This window comes from Pleuronectes platessa, chromosome 5 (genome assembly GCF_947347685.1).
Source record: "Pleuronectes platessa chromosome 5, fPlePla1.1, whole genome shotgun sequence".
Lineage (NCBI taxonomy): Eukaryota > Metazoa > Chordata > Actinopteri > Pleuronectiformes > Pleuronectidae > Pleuronectes > Pleuronectes platessa.
In genome coordinates, this window is record NC_070630.1 from 11,751,929 (window position 1) to 11,770,832 (window position 18,904).

The 18,904-nt window shown below is 44.0% G+C and overlaps 1 protein-coding gene across 1 annotated transcript; it reads left to right on the forward strand.

Moving 5' to 3' along the window:
- The first annotated feature begins 3,689 nt into the window (after positions 1-3,689).
- egln2 (egl-9 family hypoxia-inducible factor 2) lies at positions 3,690-17,834 on the forward strand. Its single transcript, XM_053422359.1, has 6 exons — positions 3,690-3,968; positions 4,481-5,978; positions 13,819-13,938; positions 14,214-14,350; positions 15,435-15,502; positions 15,611-17,834. The coding sequence occupies exons 2-6, from the start codon at positions 4,686-4,688 to the stop codon at positions 15,661-15,663; spliced, it is 1,671 nt and encodes a 556-aa protein (XP_053278334.1). The 5' UTR covers positions 3,690-3,968; positions 4,481-4,685; the 3' UTR covers positions 15,664-17,834.
- Positions 17,835-18,904: the final 1,070 nt, after the last annotated feature.

The window sequence follows — 18,904 nt, forward strand, 5'->3', positions numbered from 1 at the left end:
AGAGAGATAGAGGGACAGAGGGAAGGAGGAGGAGGAGGAGACGTGTATACGTGCAGAGCTGCACTGGTCCATGTTGCACAGTCTGGGGGATTCCAGCCAGCTGCGTTGGGAGCACTGACCTTGGCAAAGCCTACATTGTTTTTCAGTCCCTGGGACAAACAAGTGTTGGATACGAGTGTCAACTGCTCAGTGGACAAATGATTTACTGACATTAATAAACAGAGAGAAGCTACTGCATGCAAACGTTGCTGCACTACATGGAACAAACTCACAAGAATACCAATATAGAACCAAAAAATTTATATAACTTTTTTTTATATATAATGTTTATATATACACACAGGTATGTAATTCTCTCACACGTCATTATGTAAAAAGTGCATTGTAAGTTTTTCTGAGGGGACACACCACAATGTACCAACACTACAGGATACAGGATGGGAAGCTGTCGGGGTTATTCAATGTGGTGTGTGTGTGTGTGTGTGTGTGTGTGTGTGTGTGTGTGTGTGTGTGTGCGTGTGTGTGTGTGCGTGTTTCCAAGCTTATTCTTCCCTATAGTTATGCTGCAGATTTCCTTTTGAACTCCTGGTACAGGGGAGCCAGGATTAATTTGGAGGCCACTTGTTTTTCTCTGACCACTGCTTTTGTGTGGATGACATTGTTGGAGTCACAAGCTAATGGCTAATGCATATGTGCGTGTGATTATATGTGTGTATGTGTGTTATATCACCACTTACGTCTGCAGTAAACAAGTCAGTGTCAAGTTTCTCTGCCAAACACTTAATATCTACGGTTCTCACACCACCTCAGGCAGTGCGGGAACTCGGTTCACCACAATCAAAGCCAAATAATGAATCATCTTTCGTCTCTCCCCGGCTGAACACAATGGGATCATTCTTAAGATGTAGTATCTGACTGCTCTGGTTGCTATGCAGGGGCAGGCCCTCGGAGGGGATCTTGTTATGTCTGGTCAGCTTTACCCTCCTAGTAAGCTGCTGCATGACTTGAAAATGAGCTCATTGAGCAAATATTGAGAGGTAAGATTTTCCTTTTGCTTCTATAAGCATGCTGCGCCTGAGCAGGGATCAACCTCAGGCCAACTGGGGAGGAAAAGCTGTATCAGAGTCAAACCAAACTTCCTGGTCACGTCCTGCTTTTCCAAAACATCAATAAAAAACTGTCACATCTCTGTCAGCAACAATAAAACATAGCGTGGGCGCTGTACATCCTGGTCTGAGATTAACTCCAAATAAAACGGTAATAAAATGACCTTTGATAAAACTGCATGGTGACTCCAGCCTTCATGGCCGTTCCCTGTTGTCCTCATGTGGCAGATGCACTGAGATGATTAAGTGAAACATGACAGATTAATCATTTCACGTACAAGTTCCCTATTTGCCAAACGATATATTATTCTTCATGCTGGTCTATAAATATTAGTTCCTATTCCCTGTGCTCACCCACAAACCAGAATTAACTTTTAATATAAATGAATGATACAGTGTGACAGTTAGTGATGAATCATTGGTAGTTTCCTGTGTGATTTTATCACCAATGTGTCTCATTTAACTTTAAAAGATCTTTTTAGTTTCATTTTCTTTTCTGTTTAGGTCTGGATGCTTTTATTTTACCACCCCATGTCAATTTGATATCTCTTTTTATTTGATATCTCTTTTTTGATATCTTGATTTTTTTGGGATTTGTTAAACGCAAAAACAATCTACTCTTGATCATGATAACGCAAATGAAAAAACGTAATGAAACATTCCCTGTGTAACTGTCACGTTCTGCTATGCAGTAAATAAAGACTCAGCATCTTGACCAAAAGACGATCGCTTCACCTCGACAGATGTAACCTTCAATGGTTAAATAAAGTCTGGATCCCTGACTGTGAAGTGGTCTTTGCACGACCGAGGTCAACGACACGATGAGCATGGGACCAGACACGATCGATCCAAAGCCTGACGGGTCAGTTAACCCCATCTTCTCTTCAGCTTCGTCCCAGCCCCTTCTGGTTTACCCTCCTCCCCATCAAGCATACTTCTGAAAACAGTTGAAAATTACTAATATTCAAGGATGTCGCCTGTCCACTCACCCTAACTCATAACATAACATATTGTCCAAAATGTCAAACTATATATAAACTAATTAAGCATACTGCCGTTTGTACTGTCCAGTTAAACCCTCACTGTGGGTGACAACATAAGCCAAGGCTCAATGAGTTGTTTTATTAAAATGCCATTGTATCTTCACTTACATAAAAAGCCCACTTAGATGCATACCTGCTCACATGTGTGAGAGCCCCCAGTGCTCCACAGCGCCACCTATAGGCTGAGACAAGGCTGCAGTGAAGGGACGGATGGACGTGTCGTGCAAACCTTGTGTCAATTCTCTCTGGGCCTAATCCCTGTGGGTGAGGCACTAATCCAACACCCTAACCCCTGGTCTGGCCTTATCACAGCACATTACCTCACTTCCTCCTGCTACCCAAACATATATGTGGACAATGATGTGTCGAGTGTAAGTAATGATTAGTGTCCTGGAATATGTGTGACATCATGGGTTCGGCAACAGACACATCAAAACTTACACACTCACAACACTCATGTAAGTGGCTTGAAACTATACAAACGACATGTTCAATACAAACGGATAAAGTTCAATGAAGATTCAATTAGACTTTTAAATTCAGGTAAAAACAACTTAGCCAACGGATGATTTAGACACTAGACTTTACCCGGAGTTTGCTTTTGCACAGACACGTTCACAACAGCAACTCAGGTGAGAGGTGGAGCAGCAGACGGAGGCAGGAAGTAACGTCTTCACTCCGCTGCAGAGATCACGACTTTCATGACAACACACAGACACGACACTTATCACCACAAACTCCCTTCACATCTTCGGTTTCTTCTACGTGTATCACGCTGCTTTTTCACCTCCGAACCTTAAACTACTCCCATACCTTGCTCATCTTTTGCACAATCTGTAATATATCGTACATAGTTTACGTATTTTTACTTTTTATTGAATAGCGGTTCACTTTCGATTCCTGTCTTTATCTTTCTAGTACTTCCTTCTCAATTGGCTTTATCTTCCCCCTGTTTTATTCGACTTAAAGGTCCAGTGTGTAGGATTTAGGTGAAAGGGATCTATTGTTAGAAATTGAATATGAAATAATATAAGTGATGATTTCACTTGTGTGTTTTATCCAAATTGTACAAATTGTGGTTTTCTTAACCCTAGAATGGGCCCCTTTTTATTTAAATACTTTATATTTACATCGGGAGCGGGTCCTCTCTACGGAGGCAGACATGTTTTTCACGGTAGCCCAAACTGGTCACACTAAACACCTTTTAAGTTCTTATGACAACTGAAGGCCACCACAGGTTCTTTCATGGTTAGGGGGGGGGGGGGGGGTAAGATGAATCCACTAAATCCTACACACTGAACCGTTGATATGTTTGTTATGCACCAAAACACCAAAAGCAAATTCATCGTATGTTGAAAAACCGAAACTCAATAATAAATCAGATGTTAGGCCATTATGCGTGTGTGCGTGTGTGTAGTAGAAGTGATCACGTGGCTAGTTTGCGTGTAAATGACAGGAGGAGGAGGAGCGAAGCGAGAGAGAGAGAGGAGGAGGTGGAGAGAGGAGCACAGACACCAACCGGCATCCCCCTCTCAGCGACACACCGGGCGGAGCAGTGTGCTGGTCTCGGGGTCCTCGCGTGGCTCCGGTGGGTCGCTCTCCCTCCCTGCGTCCCGGTGTCCGGTGGAACGCGTCCTGGTCCGGGCACCGTCACCCTCCTCCTCCGCCTCCATATTATATATAACCGAGAAGGAAACTGGATGGGACGCACCACACCACGCACACACACGAACGCACGGGCAATCCCGGAAATAACATGCGTACTCTCAGCCTGTCACGTACGCTCACGGAGGACTTGCATCGCTGCAGGCGCACGTAGGTAAGAACCGGAGCGGGGAGTTTCACCTGGATTAATGTTTTTTAGGGACGTAAATCAATCTCCTGTTTATTCTGCAATGTGCATTTGTAATGAAATAATCATTTTGTGTGATTTCCTTCTCAATTGTTGTGGAAGGAGCCGAGCTGCTAAGTTGGTGATCAATATGCAGTAGAAGTATTTCAATGTTTAATTGTAATTGTATGTTTGAAGTAGGGATCTTTAGGATTGTAGTATTACTATTAGTGGGTTTAAATATAAAGGAAAAGTAAGTTTATCTTGCATGTTAATTATTAAAAAATCAGCTTTGAATATGAAATAAATATTGCAATTTGAAAATTACTGAATTAAATACTTTTATTTAATATCGTATGAGTATTTCTTTATCCTCCATACTTGTGACCTGTTTTCAGTATTTGTATTGAAATACATCACAGGTATTTTAAACCATAAAACACGGTGGATTGATTGACTGTTATCATTGGTCCTGAAGTGATTCATCTTACTCTCCGCAGATCTCACCACAGCCTCCAGATGTTTGGAAACTGGACACAAATAAACATCCAGCACCTCCAGAGGTTTGAGTGAGACTCGGTGAGGAACAAGTGGGTCGGGACTCGGACATGAAACTTCTCGTCTCCGCTGTGTGGCTCCGCTGCTCAGCCAGAAAATGAGGCGAGGACGTGAGCTACGTGCGCACCCAGCTCATGACGAGATGAAATGGAGAGCTTGGGACACACGGACCTTTTAAACCCGAGCTCCTCCCGCGGATCCGTCGCAGCCTCCGCCCCGCAGCAGCAGCAGCAGCAGCACCAGGGGAGGACGAGCGGCCGAGCACCGGCAGAGATCCAACGCGCGTACCGGGCGGACATGGGGCTGAAAGGCTTCTGCGCGCCGGCGATGGGGAGCCCCACCGCCGCGGAGCTCCTCGCGGGTCTGGCCTCTCAGACCGACTCACGTGAGATCACCGCGCCGACCAAGCAGTGCAAGACCGGCGTGCCGCTCTACAACGCCGGGGTGGTGTCTCCCTCCGCCACCGTGGAGGGCAGCCACGCAGGCGTCACGGCGCACACGCCGAGCCGTTACCCGCCACATGTGATGGGGGTTGCGGGTGTAACCGGTGACCTCGTTTACCCCTTCACTAGCAGGGCCTTTCTGGGGGAGAACGGGGACCGGACGGGTCATGAGAAGTGCCCTGTAGCGATGAGGAGGATGAACGGTGACCTGAAAGTCAGACAGGGGCAACCACAGAAACGGAGGTGTGGAGAGAACCGAGAAATGGAGACTCTTAATGGGCTGGTGGTGGGGTCACCGGGGTCACCAGGGTCAGGGGGCTCTGTGAGTCCTGCATTTGCCCCTAGAGACTTGGACATAAAGAGGAGATGTTTGGCAGAGGGAAGCGTGGCCCACAAATCTACAGAGGACCCCAGGGTGGCACGAGCAGTCGCCCCACCCACGGCCACCTTCAACTGCAGCAACAGTTCCCATTGCAACCAAATGACTATCAGTCGTATGCACTGTGTCCCCCCCCAGTCTCCCTTCACCCATCCTGCCCTTCACACTAACCAGCACAATGGACTCAACGTGGCCTCCTTGGGCTCACCCTCTGCACCCAGCCAGACCTCATCCGTGGAGGCCAACTGCATCCCGACCATCCCACCTCCCACAGGGGCCGGCTGGTCGGCTGAGCGCATCGCCCAGCAGTACATCGTCCCCTGCATGAAATACTACGGCATCTGCGTGAAGGACAACTTCCTGGGCCTTCAGCTGGGCGACAGGGTCCTGGAGGAAGTGGACGTCCTCAACAACAGCGGGAAATTCAGTGGCGGGCAGCTGGTGAGCCAGAGGAGCATCCCCTCAGGGAACATCCGGGGCGACCAGATCGCCTGGGTGGAGGGACACGAGCCCGGCTGCGAGAGCATCACGGCGCTGATGGCTCACATCGATGAGGCCGTCATGTACAGCGCCGCCAATGGACAGCTGGGCGACTGTGTCATCAATGGACGCACCAAGGTGAGAGCAGGCCCAGGGTGGGGACATGGGGGAGAGGGGGAGAGGCTCTGTATTGTTTTCAAGCGACATGCCACAGAAAACAGGTGGTGTTGTCAGGCCGACAACATCATTGGATTTTCAGCATGTGGCCGGATGTGTCATTATCTGGTCTGCTCCCACTTTGCCTTTCTAATGTCAACAAGCAGGCAAATACACACACACACACACACATACACCCGACTGGGAGAGTGAACAGAGCGTCAGGTAGGATGTCGGGATGAGCTCTGCTGTGTTTCTGGCACATGAGGGAGGCTGTGGGAAGATCCTTCCCTCTAACCAGGCTCTGGGTCTGTGTCTTCATACCACTTGTACCCAGGAGGGAAGAAAAGCAAAACATTGGGTCCTTATCTCCTCTGTCATCAATATAACTCAGCCTTTGAAGAAGCTCTCTACCACTGCTTTGACCTTTACACGTGTGTTTTTGTTTGTTTCCTTTATCTCTTAACCCATGCCATGTAAGCCACATGTACATACCAGCACATACCTCCGACCCTGTCCGCATTAATTCCTCTGCGTTTGACCCTCACGTCTGTTTTAAATCTCTAAAACCAAGATGTGCCCTCTAATGGGCAGATTTTCAGCTTTTAAAACGAACCCGTTTTCTATACATAACGTTAGCACTGCTAGGTCTATTTACAAGTTTGCAGCTGAATTATGCAGTACTTCCCAGCATTCCTAAGCTCCTGTCCCGGCCATTTATTACTTGGACCACAGCTTTCTTCTAACCCTAACCCTTAATGAAGGTTGTGTGTACGGAGGGTGTTTCATACACAACACACCAGTTAAGACTCTACTCTAAACTCTGACGGGAATAACCATTTAATCTGTTTTTCGTTGAAGTCTGCAGACGACCTGGAAGGAATTTTGTTTCCTCTTTCCTGGACCCAGTTGTGGACCTTGTGTCCAGGACATAGACATCCCCACCTTACCCCTCCTAGAAACACAGTCAGGTTCAATCTCCATCCTGAATCTTTTCGTACAACCTCCCACTTTTCCCTGTAACAAGAAGAACCATTGAGGAGGAAACATTGCGAATTTAAAAATCCTTCTACCTGTCGCTCTGTGTCTTTGTGTGCGAGTGGCTCTGTATTTTTTTTAAGTACAATTTAGTTTTTCCGGATTACACTAGTTTCACGGCCTGTCTCCCTATCAGCTGCGAGTTAACCATTACATGCCCGGCTAGACAGTTACCAGACATGTCCTCAGTTTGTCCACAGACCCCTTGCTTAAGATTTAAAGTAGCACAGATCCAGACGATGCAGATTTGTGTGGCTCGAACTAAAGCTCTTAAAAAGTGGTAGATATGGTGTGAACGTTGTTTTTGTGAGCCAAGGTTCACCTCAGCGCTCTGTGGATCCGTTAATGAGGCTGCAGAGTAAATATGTGTCCATTATTTTTGTAGCTTATTCATATTTAATGAGGACACCTTTGTTAACAGATGTATTGAATTTCTCTGAAACTTTGTGTAGGTTGTGGGTTCAATGATTGATAAAACAATCCACAGTTATTACCCCCCTCTCCTCCTAATGTAGTGTCCCGACGGCCTTGTTCACTCCATCTGTTTAAAGTCACACGTAGCACCTTGCCCTCTCCGCACGTCTAGTCATTTACATAAGCTTTAGGCAGAGTTCTAACTCAGGCCGGTGGTGTCTGCTGCTCATAAGCAGCCTTCACTATGAACGTGGGCTGACTGTGCTGCTGTCAGGTCAAAGTCGTGCTGCAGCCGGAGCTGTGCCCAAATGAAAGCAATCCGGGAAAGTCTCTCTAACTTCTCATTTAGACAGACTGCTTGTAGAACTGTTTGAGGACAAAGAAGGTTTATGGTTGCTAAGATTTTCTATCATGAGGAACTAAATATAAACTTTGTTGATGCAAGTTTCTGTCATAGGTTTTTTTTTATAGTTAAAAGGGTTACGCAAAAAACTACTCAACAGAGCTCCATGGGATAAAGTGGAGGGGGGGGGGGGAGCATGACCGAAAGAAGAACAAGTTGAATTTGGTTGCAGATCAGGAGACGGATCCAGTCATTTGTTTTCACTTTGTTTAACATGGCGAGATGTTTTTCAACATTTTCCTTTATTTCTCCCAGTATAATTAATAGCAATAAGGCATAAAGAAATCTAGTATTATTTATTTTTATATATATATATATATATAAAAATAACTATATATATTTTCTGGCCGGGTGCTCATGTGGAGGAGTGCAGGAGATGGGCGTAGTGATAGATCCGGCGATGGAGTGTTTGCAGCTTGATGGAAGGTCACTGCGTCTTTTCCGTTCTACTCTTTGTCTAATGAAAATGATCCCCTGAACCTTATTTCTTCATTACATCATTTCCCTTCATACCACTTAATCTAATCTCCTTCTCCTTTCCCCTCTATCCTTTACTTCACCCCCTTTCTTCTTTGTCTTATCAATCCCCTTGTTTGCTACTCGGACAAAATATTTTCCTGCCGTTACCTTGGTAACACAGAGCTGCGCATTGTGTATAAAAGAGATGGAGAGAGAAAGAGAGGGGCAGGCAATGCCCAAAAATACTGCTTCACCACCAGAGTCTAACTCCTGCTTGTCGGCTGCAGCAGCAACTAGGCTCTGCAGCCTAGAAATGATTACAGCTTTAACACGGTGCAAGGTGGTGCTGGGGAAAGTCTTGTATTTGTGCATAGATGGGAATAGGATGCATGAAGGAGGAGGAGGAGCAGGAGGAGGAGGTGAGGGTGGGGGATAGGGAGCGAGGAGTGGGAGGACGGCGTTGAGCAAGAGCGAGGAGGGCCGCTGCAGCAGGAGCTTCGTCACAGCGAGTACGTCTGCTGCAGCGGCGTGTCCTCAGATGGCCCACATAGAGCTCGGCAGTGCCACCATGCAGGCAGGAGTCAGAAGTCACATAGTAACACACACACACACACACACACACACACACACACACACACACACACACACACACACACACGCACACGCACAGCAGGAGAGCCAGAAGCTAGCTCGTCTGGATGAGCAGGATAGATGGACAGATAAATGTAGCCTTGTGGTACTAATTTAGTTGAGGGTAGAACCGCCCCAGTGTCTTATTTGTTGAATTCTCTCCAAGCTGCTGGGGTTGGTTAGGGTTAGTACACTGCATGGTCTTTGTCAGCTCCTCTTCCTTTTGGTGTTATTTTTATTTCCACTTTTATGTGACGAATAAAGCTGTAATGTACATCTATACAAGATATATAGATTTTCTATTAATCTAAATAAATGATTAAATTATCCCGTTTCGGAAACATGTGAGAGAAAATGCAAGTATGTATATAGAATATTGCACACACACACACACACACACACACACACACACGTACACACAACCAACGCCTAACGTCCAGTGATGACTCATGCATAATGAGAGTCATTGGGATTTCACAAGAGCTGAGAACATTTTCCAACTTTTTTAATGTGCGCATATGAAATAACTGCCATATGTTATATTGTATTATATTAGTCAGTGAAATTACCAGCAAATATTTAAATGGGCGTATTGGTTTTGACTTCAGAATGTCAGACAGACACACACACACACACACACACACACACACACACACACACACACAGAGAAGCAGCAGCAGAATCTAGCTGAATGTTTAACCAATGACGAACCAGGAAGGACGGCACAGATGCACACTGGGAGTGACGATGCGTTTTCTTCATGATTCAGTTTCAATCATCAAGACCTTTATCACCCTCTCTTAATAATCGCTGATCTTATGTTTGGTCACACCCTGTCGTCCAGGTGAATTATGACTAATCAGCTGTGGTAAAGAAGTGAGATGACACAATTAGTGACTCGGCTGGTTTCAACCCCAGAGATGGTAAACGTTTGTTGTGCTAATTCATCCTGAGAGAAGGTTTCCTACCCTCACTGACTTTGCAAGTGTACAATAAACTATGATCCCTCAGGGCTGTGGTATTTCATTCTGAGCCTTTTGGTGTCGCTTTAGGAAAATACTGTTTGTCTCCTTCTCTTATTCGGGTCATATTGATGACTTCTGAAGTCTTTGAACTCTTAAAGTCTTTTCTTATTGAAGCTCTTAAGCTGCACATTTAACTCACTCATAAATAACTCTGCTTCCTGTACACGTTCTGATCAGGGGCCTCCCCTGTTCCTCCTGATGCATTTTGATCAAAGTGCCTTTGTTTAAAAGGATTACAGAAAAAACTCTGGATGGATTAACACAAAACTTGGTGGAAAGATATGTGTTTGTCATATCTAGGGTCGGATACAGATCAGGGGGTGGATCCAGAATTTTTTTCTGGAACATTGTGACATAGGGCGTGGATTTCTTGATGGGAAATGTTATTTAAGGAACTGATATCCATGAGCGTGTGACATTTTGTGCAGCTTGATTGAATTTAAAGGGACTGCTGGGCCTCTGCAGGGGAAATTGCCATTCTAGTTAAAGCTATAATATATGATTTAGTGTCCTAAAGCTAGGGTTGGTAATCCTGGACAAGCTAGCAAGAGCAGGCGACAGTTAGAATGAAAACTACCAATACAATCATTTTTTGGCTATCAGGACACAGAGAGGATTTCAACAAGCAGGATAAAACTGTTTCAGACAAAAATAACCATCATTATACATTTAAACAGTCTATAGCTCTCAAAGACCTTATGTCTGCTTCATCTTAAATCTCTGTATCAGCCGTTTGTATGATTGCAAATATGACTTTTTAAGAGCTATTAACCCGTTTCCTCATAGGTTTAAATTGTCTGCCGTCATCACAGTTCACCAGCAACATCCTCATCTCTGTTCTAACCCCTGCTCCTTCCCGCACACACTCCTATCCTCTTTCTCACTCCTTCTAGTGCCTGTATTTGTTCAGCCTTATCAACCCACTCTCTTCTCTTCACCATCATCCCTCTTATCAGAATATGCGTGCAGCATTGGCGTTTGTTTTTTGTTCTTGTTCGGCACAGATTGTCCTGCGCTCCAGGGCCATCACCTTGACAGTGCGGGTATCTGCCCCGTTGCTGCCATTAGGCCGTTAATAACGATGCCTGGCAGACAGGAGGTCGGGGCCAATTAGACTTGAACCTACTGTGGGCAAAGATCACAGCAGAGATGAAGGCGGGAGAGGAGCTGAGACGACAGACACGGCAGATAGGATTCGAGACGTGCTGTGTCACGCTCTGTTTCTGTGTGTGTGAAGGAGAGTGAAACAGTGTGGGTGTTTATGAAGTTATATTTCTGGCTTAGAACAAATCTCATAATTGTCCTAAATTATTTGTCTGTCTTGTGTAAGCTTTGACAGAGACATTTTGTGTGTGTGTGTGTGTGTGTGTGTGTGTGTGTGTGTGTGTGTGTGTGTGTGTGTGTGTGTGTGTGTGTGTGTGTGTGTGTGTGTGTGTGTGTGTGTGTGTGTGTGTGTGTGTGTGTGTGTGTGTGTGTGTGTGTATGCGCTGCAGGCTAGGGTTGAGCTGTGAGGCCCAGAACATATCAACTGTCTTAAATTGCATTTGCCTGTTACAGTTAAAAAAAAAATCGACTTCCTGGGAAAACTCCTCCTTGAATATGAACCCAAATGATGAAACTAAATAATCTCATCTTTAAATGTGAGGAGAAACTCAATCTCTTTTTTTTTTTCTCAACCATGTACACATCAAACATTTTAATTTCAACTTAAACAAAGATTCATCTCATTGTTCATTCGCAGTGTCTCAGAGTTAAATACACTGTCCACCACTCTATTAACTCGGATATATTAATGCTGGCAGGTTAACCCATAGTGCTACTGAAAATTAATATCAAAACTATATCACAATATTTACATATCAGTCAATATTAATAATTTCATGATATTTAAGTTTTTTCCTTCTTTTCCTTGGATTTCAACCATAAAGTATAAACAGCATTTTACTGTGATTCTTAAACACTGAGCATGAACATACATTTCTATAAGATACAACTTGTCACAACAAGTTCCTGTCTGCACCAACGGTTGTCACCCGACATGAAGGTGGATCTGTTTTTTACAAGTTGATGAAAACAGCAGATGACTGTCTCCAGTGTACTGAGAGATGTTTTTGCATTATTGCTCTGTCATTTTTTCAATTCAAATTCAATCAAAATGCCTTGTATGCGTCTGTGAGGGGTAATAAATGTGTTGGGTGCATTGCCAACCTCGTAAGACACTCGCAAAGCCAATTCCTGAGAGAATTTCTTTTCTTTTTAAGATATTCTTTGGGCGTTTTAGCTTTTATTGATCGGACATTTTAAGCGTGAACATTTGACAGAGAGTGATGACAGGCGGCAAAGGGCCGGATTGGAACTGATCCTGCGGCTGCTGGAGGCTTAAAATGAAAACCTCTAACCACTAAAAATCAAATCATATAGATCATATAGATGTTTCTAATGATCATTATGCAGATACACATATTTCTCTTCATTTTTCTCTGTGTGTGTTGAAATGTTCATTTTGACGCACACGTGTGGTTTTCAGCTGAAGCCCAGAGCAGAACAAGGTCCAGAGGTTAATGAGCTCTGACTGCGAGCGTTGGTCAGTAATGAGAGACGACAATGGTGACTGAGCAGAGTCACACGCAATCGGACCAAACTCTCCTGACTGTGAATGAGGAGGGAGGAGAGGAGGAGGAGGGGGAGGGGAGGAGGGGCAGCGCAACCTCTGAATCCAGCCAAACAAAACTGACCGGTCACTTTTATTGCACAAACAACACGGGGACAGGAGCGTTTGTCTCCGAAATCTGTGTGTGGAGCGCTCTTTGCTTTCCTCGGGGGGGATAAGACTCTCACAGTGTCGCACCAGAGCTTAAATGATGGTTTGAGACGAGTTCAATCGATAGCGCAGCAGAGCAGAATCTGTTAGTGAAGAGTTCGTGTCCCAGAGCTGAGCAGAAGTGATGCTCTCACGTCTGATGCTGTAACCTTTGCTTCCCAAGCAGAACAATATAAGTCCAGACAGGGACAGTATCCTCCAATCGCTCTCAGGCTCATGTCAGTCTGTGAGGGAATCCGCTGTACAGCTTCCTTGCTCTGAGCCTGAAACACGAGCATGTTCCTGTGGCTCCGACTCACACACACTCCCGCATCTCAGCCTCCAGCACGCAGACGTCAAGCAGGGGAAATACCAGCGCGAGGCCCATTGTTGGAACATGGATACAGGACCATATCTGCAGATCGTTTCGTAGCGGGAGTTGAACGCTGACGTATTTCTCTGCTGCTTCCTCTCCTGTGTGTGTGTGTTTCACAAATCACATTATGGAATGTGATGCTGAATAGACGAGAAGTCCACCTGGGGAAAGAGTCGGCTGTGGAGCAGTGGGAAAGCCAAATGGCAAGAGATGGTTTGATGAAAGACGAAATGTAAACCAGACCGTTTCAGAGATTAAATCGTTTATCCTCCTTGTGCTGACTGAGACTCTAATTAGGGTTGGGCAATAAAACAATAGCAATCATTTGTCTCATCAATTTATATTTTCATCAATATTTTGCTTATGCATTATGCAAACACAGTGAGGAGATATAACAAATCATTGATCCCCCTCAGATCTGTAAAGGTCTTGAAGCGTTTGTCATTCTCTGATTGGTCACCTGTAGCTCTTCACTGCAGATTGCCCGCACTTTGATTTCTCATCTTGTCAAATTGAGAACGACACAATTCACTTTTTATTAAAGTCGTCAGGTAAAGATGATAAATAAATGAAGTTGTGTTGTCGAAACAGGTTTTGTGGTGCTGTATGAAATGTATTTTAATGGTCAGAATTTTTCTCAAATGCACAATTAATTTTCCCATTTCTTCTGTTTTTAGGCCATGGTTGCCTGTTACCCGGGTAACGGGGCGGGGTATGTCCGCCATGTTGACAATCCGAACGGTGACGGTCGCTGCATCACATGTATCTACTATCTCAACAAGAACTGGGATGTGAAGGTGAGTTTATTATCAACATCTGTTCAATTTACATTTAAATCTATACATGCATAATATTTTTATAAATGTGGATCATTGCAGTCTTAAAACACCTAAGGACAATCAAAGGTGTAAATGTTCATCGGATATTTTATTACTTTATACTCTTTCAGTGCAACTAATAGCTCAGAGAATCTTAAAATCTTGCAGCCATTTGGTTATATCATCCTCAGGGAATTGCAAAGATTCATTATTGCTGACCCTGTTGTGTGTTTTGTGTGTATTTGCCTTTGTAGACACAAGGAGGGTTGTTGCAGATCTACCCTGAAGGTAAAAATGTGGTCGCCAACATCGAACCTCTGTTTGACCGACTGCTCATCTTCTGGTCCGACCGCAGGAACCCGCATGAGGTCAAGCCGGCCTACGCCACTCGGTTAGTAACCTGTCTATACAGCAGGAGTGCAACACAACCAGATAGACAAGTACACACTCTTGCATTCTTGTAAATTCATCCAGTTAAAAGGAGGTAGAATTTTATAATTGATTCTGACTGTATTGTAAAGAAACAAGGATCTCCACTTGTATATAATTTCTCTGAGATAAACCTGCTCTTCACATAAACAGACTGGTACAAGTACTTGTGAACGTATCGTCAGTTACATTACAAACCTAAGCAGTCCATTGAGGACGCATGTCCTTTCACTCCTGCATCTCCTCTCCCCTCCCGTCCTGACTGCTGGGGGGCGAGGTGGGGCTGCAGGCAGGAAGTATGTGTTTCCTGCGGGGGATGTTGGGAGGGAGAGGGGAGGAAGGTTCGATTGCACGACTCGTGCTGAAGAGGCGCAGACATGAGAGACAGGAATAAACAACACAGCCCCACAGGAGAGACGAGAGACTGCAGGAATTAACTGTCTGCTGCCTGAGATACTTACTGTCCCAGACAGTTTGCTGTTTGCTCAACAACAAGATGTTTTTTTTGTATCTGCTGACTGAACATGTTGCTTTACATTTTTTATTTTTGGGGTATTTTGTCCATTATCTCAATTTATTTTTACATTTTCTACATTTATAAAAATCCAGCAGCGGTATATATTGCATGTCAAATGTAATTACTAGGATTTTATTTATTTTAATTTGTGTTATTACTTGAAAAGGTTCACAGGCTCTAATGTCCTCTTACTTTTCATTGCTGTAGCTCCTCTTTTCAGCCTCTGTCTGAAACACTTGATTTTAGCTCCCGTCTCTTTAAGATTAAGTCCAGTCTGCTCTGATTGGCCTGCTGGCCCACTTTCTTGTGATTGGTCAAGCGCTTTCAGCATGTGCAAGAAATTGGTGTCAGTCTCCGTTCTTGCTTACAAGTCTCGCCACTAGGTTCGCATTAGACAAATGTGGGATATTGTGATGTTACATTATCTTACACAACAAGACATAAAACTTCCAGTCCAGAGTTATATCATGAATCCGCAAAAGATGCTAACTCTAAGTCTTGTTTCCATCCCTCCTCTTGTGTGTTACAGCTATGCCATCACAGTCTGGTACTTTGATGCCAAAGAGAGAGCAGAGGCTAAAGAGAAATACTTATTGGGTAAGCCTCTTCACAGTCATAGTTTTATGTCCGTTTCACTCTTATACTTGCTACAACTTCATATTGCATGTGACTAATACGCTCTTTATCCATTGCTTGTGTCCATAGCGACGGGACAGAAAGGTGTCCAAGTGCCTGTCACTCAAAACAACAGGACATAGACATCTGTTTGGTGGAGAGCACTCTGAAATGCTATGTGCCTTCCAAAACCCGCTGATGGACGTTGTGATGGTAAAAGGGAGACGCTGTTAATCTGTCAGTCAACTCTGCAGCTCCACGCCACTCTGAGCGATGTCAGCTCTCAGATCCAGGGTTTCCTGCCATTTGATTGGCCTGCTGCTGATCAGAGATACGGCAGATACAGAGCACAACGCACTGGATTGAATTGTGCCAAAGGTGAATGACGCATCGTCATAACTGTCTCAGCCGCACTGAATCATCCATGAAGACGACAAACTGAGAAAAAAACGGACTCCTTGTTTTCATTTCGTTGGGTTTTGCCTGTTCTGTTATCAGCGATGTTGTGACTTTTTATATTTTATTCTGCTCTGGTGTCAGTTTCAATTCAAACACAAGATGCATTAAATGATCCATCAGTGAACAGGGGGTGAAAGGAGTAGTGATCAATGAACTTGTATGTGAAAGACTTATTTCCCCCTTGACTATGATTTGGTCCCCTTGTCTCATGATGTGGGACACTGTGTGAGTGTGTGTGTGTGGGTGGGTGTTTGGGTGGTCAGTGTGAAGACAGAGACAAGGAAGTCACCCACAAAGCATCAAATCATTCTCATGAGTGCCACCATGATGTAGTGGCGCTCCTTCATCAGTCCTAGCTCAAGCACGAATCCTGAACATTTCAGGGACGTACTCACAGTTTTATAATCAGCATGAGTATAACTTTACACTTAGATTGTACTCTGTATAGCACAGCAATTATATGCCATGCTTTGTTTCAGGACTTTATTACAACTGTTTGCAAAAATTTGCATCAGCCTCAAATTTGTGCCACTAAAACCCTGAGAACAAAGCATGAAAGTTCGAGTGGTGGCAACACCTTTGCGACTGAACCTTAACGACACAAAGGCAACATCCACACTACTATGTTTTAATATGAGCTGCTAAAGCAAAACATCCGGAAACGCTGCTAGCCCCGTTTTAGTTTGAAAACTCCGGTGCTGTGTTTGAGTCTGGACAGGCGGGCACGGGCATGTTTGGAAATTATGGCGTAGACACTCACAGCCGCCTGCTGATTGGGTATTCCTGGTCACGACATAGCCTTCGCTGATAAGTCACATGACCCCCTTCTAGAATAAAACAATCTGCATTAGCCTCCAGTGGAGAACACAATATGGATAATCTATTACGAGCGTAGCTGACCCTGTTATCTTTGCTAACACCTGTGACGAGTTAAATTCTTCGTTTTACAATGATGCTTAACATGTGAAGGAGATGAGGTATTATTCGAGCAATCTGCAGCACAGATTCATGCTCAATGTAAGCGAGTGGTCATGTGATGTGCGTGTTATTATGGACGGGGATGAAAATCAATACGGAGCCAAAACGCTTTTGCGGACCGGGTTTTTTTTAGATTTGAAGAAAATGTAGTAATATGGATGTAGCCAAAGCTTTTCTACATCCTTGGTGTGTAGCGCTTCCTGTTTGCCTGAAACTTACGTCTCCCACTTGAGACAAGAGGTGAGCTGACCATCAGCAGGGGTCCAAACAGGGTTTGATGAGTGTGTGTGGGCTTGTTTGTGTGTACATGCCTATATGGAGATTTAGCTTGTCTCTCTCCAGCTCCTAACATGATGGAGACTGTGTGTATCACCAGTCAAATCCCAGAAAGGACGGTTAACAACAGGTCTTTTTTTTTTTTTAAAGGAACAAAAATGACAACATTCGACTAAACAATACTCATCAATCAACCTTTACACTTCTAAAGCACAGAGTTAAGCATGTATGTGAACTGCAGGGTTGAAACAGTTTCCTGCACATGTGTGGGATTGAGTCTTTGTGTATAAACGTGTACTTGCACATGTATGTGACGATTTCCACTGTCTTGAAGAGGGTCGCAGGTTTTGACTCAGTGTATGTTTGATTGGTTAAAGAGAAGGTTATCTTTAAAAACAAAAAAAGCACTTTATTGTTTGCAATGCCATGTGTGAATGATAGTAAACAATACATATAACTTAAATGTAGATTAACGCCTTTTATGCTGTTGATAATAAGGTCATTCGAATGCAATAGGAACTAAAACAATGAGAATAAATGGAAATTGTTTGAATATCCTTTTTTGATTTGGAGTATTTAATTAAAGCTGAATGTTTTTGTACACAGAGTGTGACTCATTACTGGGGGAAGATCTGAACCTCAGTGGACATGAGATTATGCAGCACCAGTCACCTAGATCATCAGGCCTTCATGAAACCACATTTAAATTGTACATAAATATCAGAACCCCTAAATATGAGAGACTTTTTTCTCATAAGGGCCCATTAATTATTTGAGAAAGTAAAACATTTTCATGGCTTCTTGTAGGGACATGCCCCATCGCTCCACATAATTTCATGATAATTGGTTGAGTAGTTTTTGTATAATCCTGTGAACATACAAATAAACAAACTCAGACAAAATGTTCACCACCTTGTGGGGGAACAACAATAAATCTCAGTCACACCCCACATAGGAACCAAGTCTGACTGTTTATTTAAATATGGCATATGGCCTTTTTTCCTACTGTGACTACGTGGGAATGAGTAGAGTTATTTAGCCAATTTCAGTTACATGTCCTGCGGAGGATCATCTGACAATTGGGTCTGGATTCTCTTCGCAGTTTGTAATTTTTTAATCTGTCGGGTGTCAGAAAAATCCTCATTCCTCCCACCCTCTCACATTGGCTCTTCTTGACTTTCTGCAGACTTGATACAGGAGGGTAAGGTGAAGAAAGCCTGCAGAAACTCGGGAGGCTCCTTGAAATTTCAGTCACCCCTTTCAAACAGCAGCCAAATTTGACCTATCATAAGACTAATGTAGTAATACTCAATAAAAACTCTAATTATAAAAACGATGATAATAATAATAAGCTGTCCAATCAAAAAAAGTACGCCCATAAAGAAGACTCCTACCAAACATTGGACCCTGGTGCTTAACAGATTTGGAAACTGTAAAGTCTGAAAGTGGCTTGTGTTGTTCCAGTGATTCAGACTCTCCATGAATAACAAGGGAGACTATGATGAGAAGCCTCTGCTTGTGGTTTTGCTGCAGAGGGAGAATCAGAGCCTTGTGTCCGATGCATGTGTTTGATTGAACTCTAGGAGCACTCCATTAGGTTCTGTTTGTGACTGGTAGGTGTTTGATAGATATTAGCTCCACTCCTGTCTCTGTGGCAGCAGAGGTTCAGGC

Coding starts and splice junctions, on each gene's coding strand:
- egln2 (XM_053422359.1), top strand. CDS start 4,686: ATGGAGAGCTTGGGACACACGGACCTTTTAAACCCGAGCTCCTCCCGC. Junction 5,979..13,818: donor TCATCAATGGACGCACCAAG/GTGAGAGCAGGC, acceptor TTCTGTTTTTAG/GCCATGGTTGCCTGTTACCC. Junction 15,503..15,610: donor TAAAGAGAAATACTTATTGG/GTAAGCCTCTTC, acceptor TTGTGTCCATAG/CGACGGGACAGAAAGGTGTC.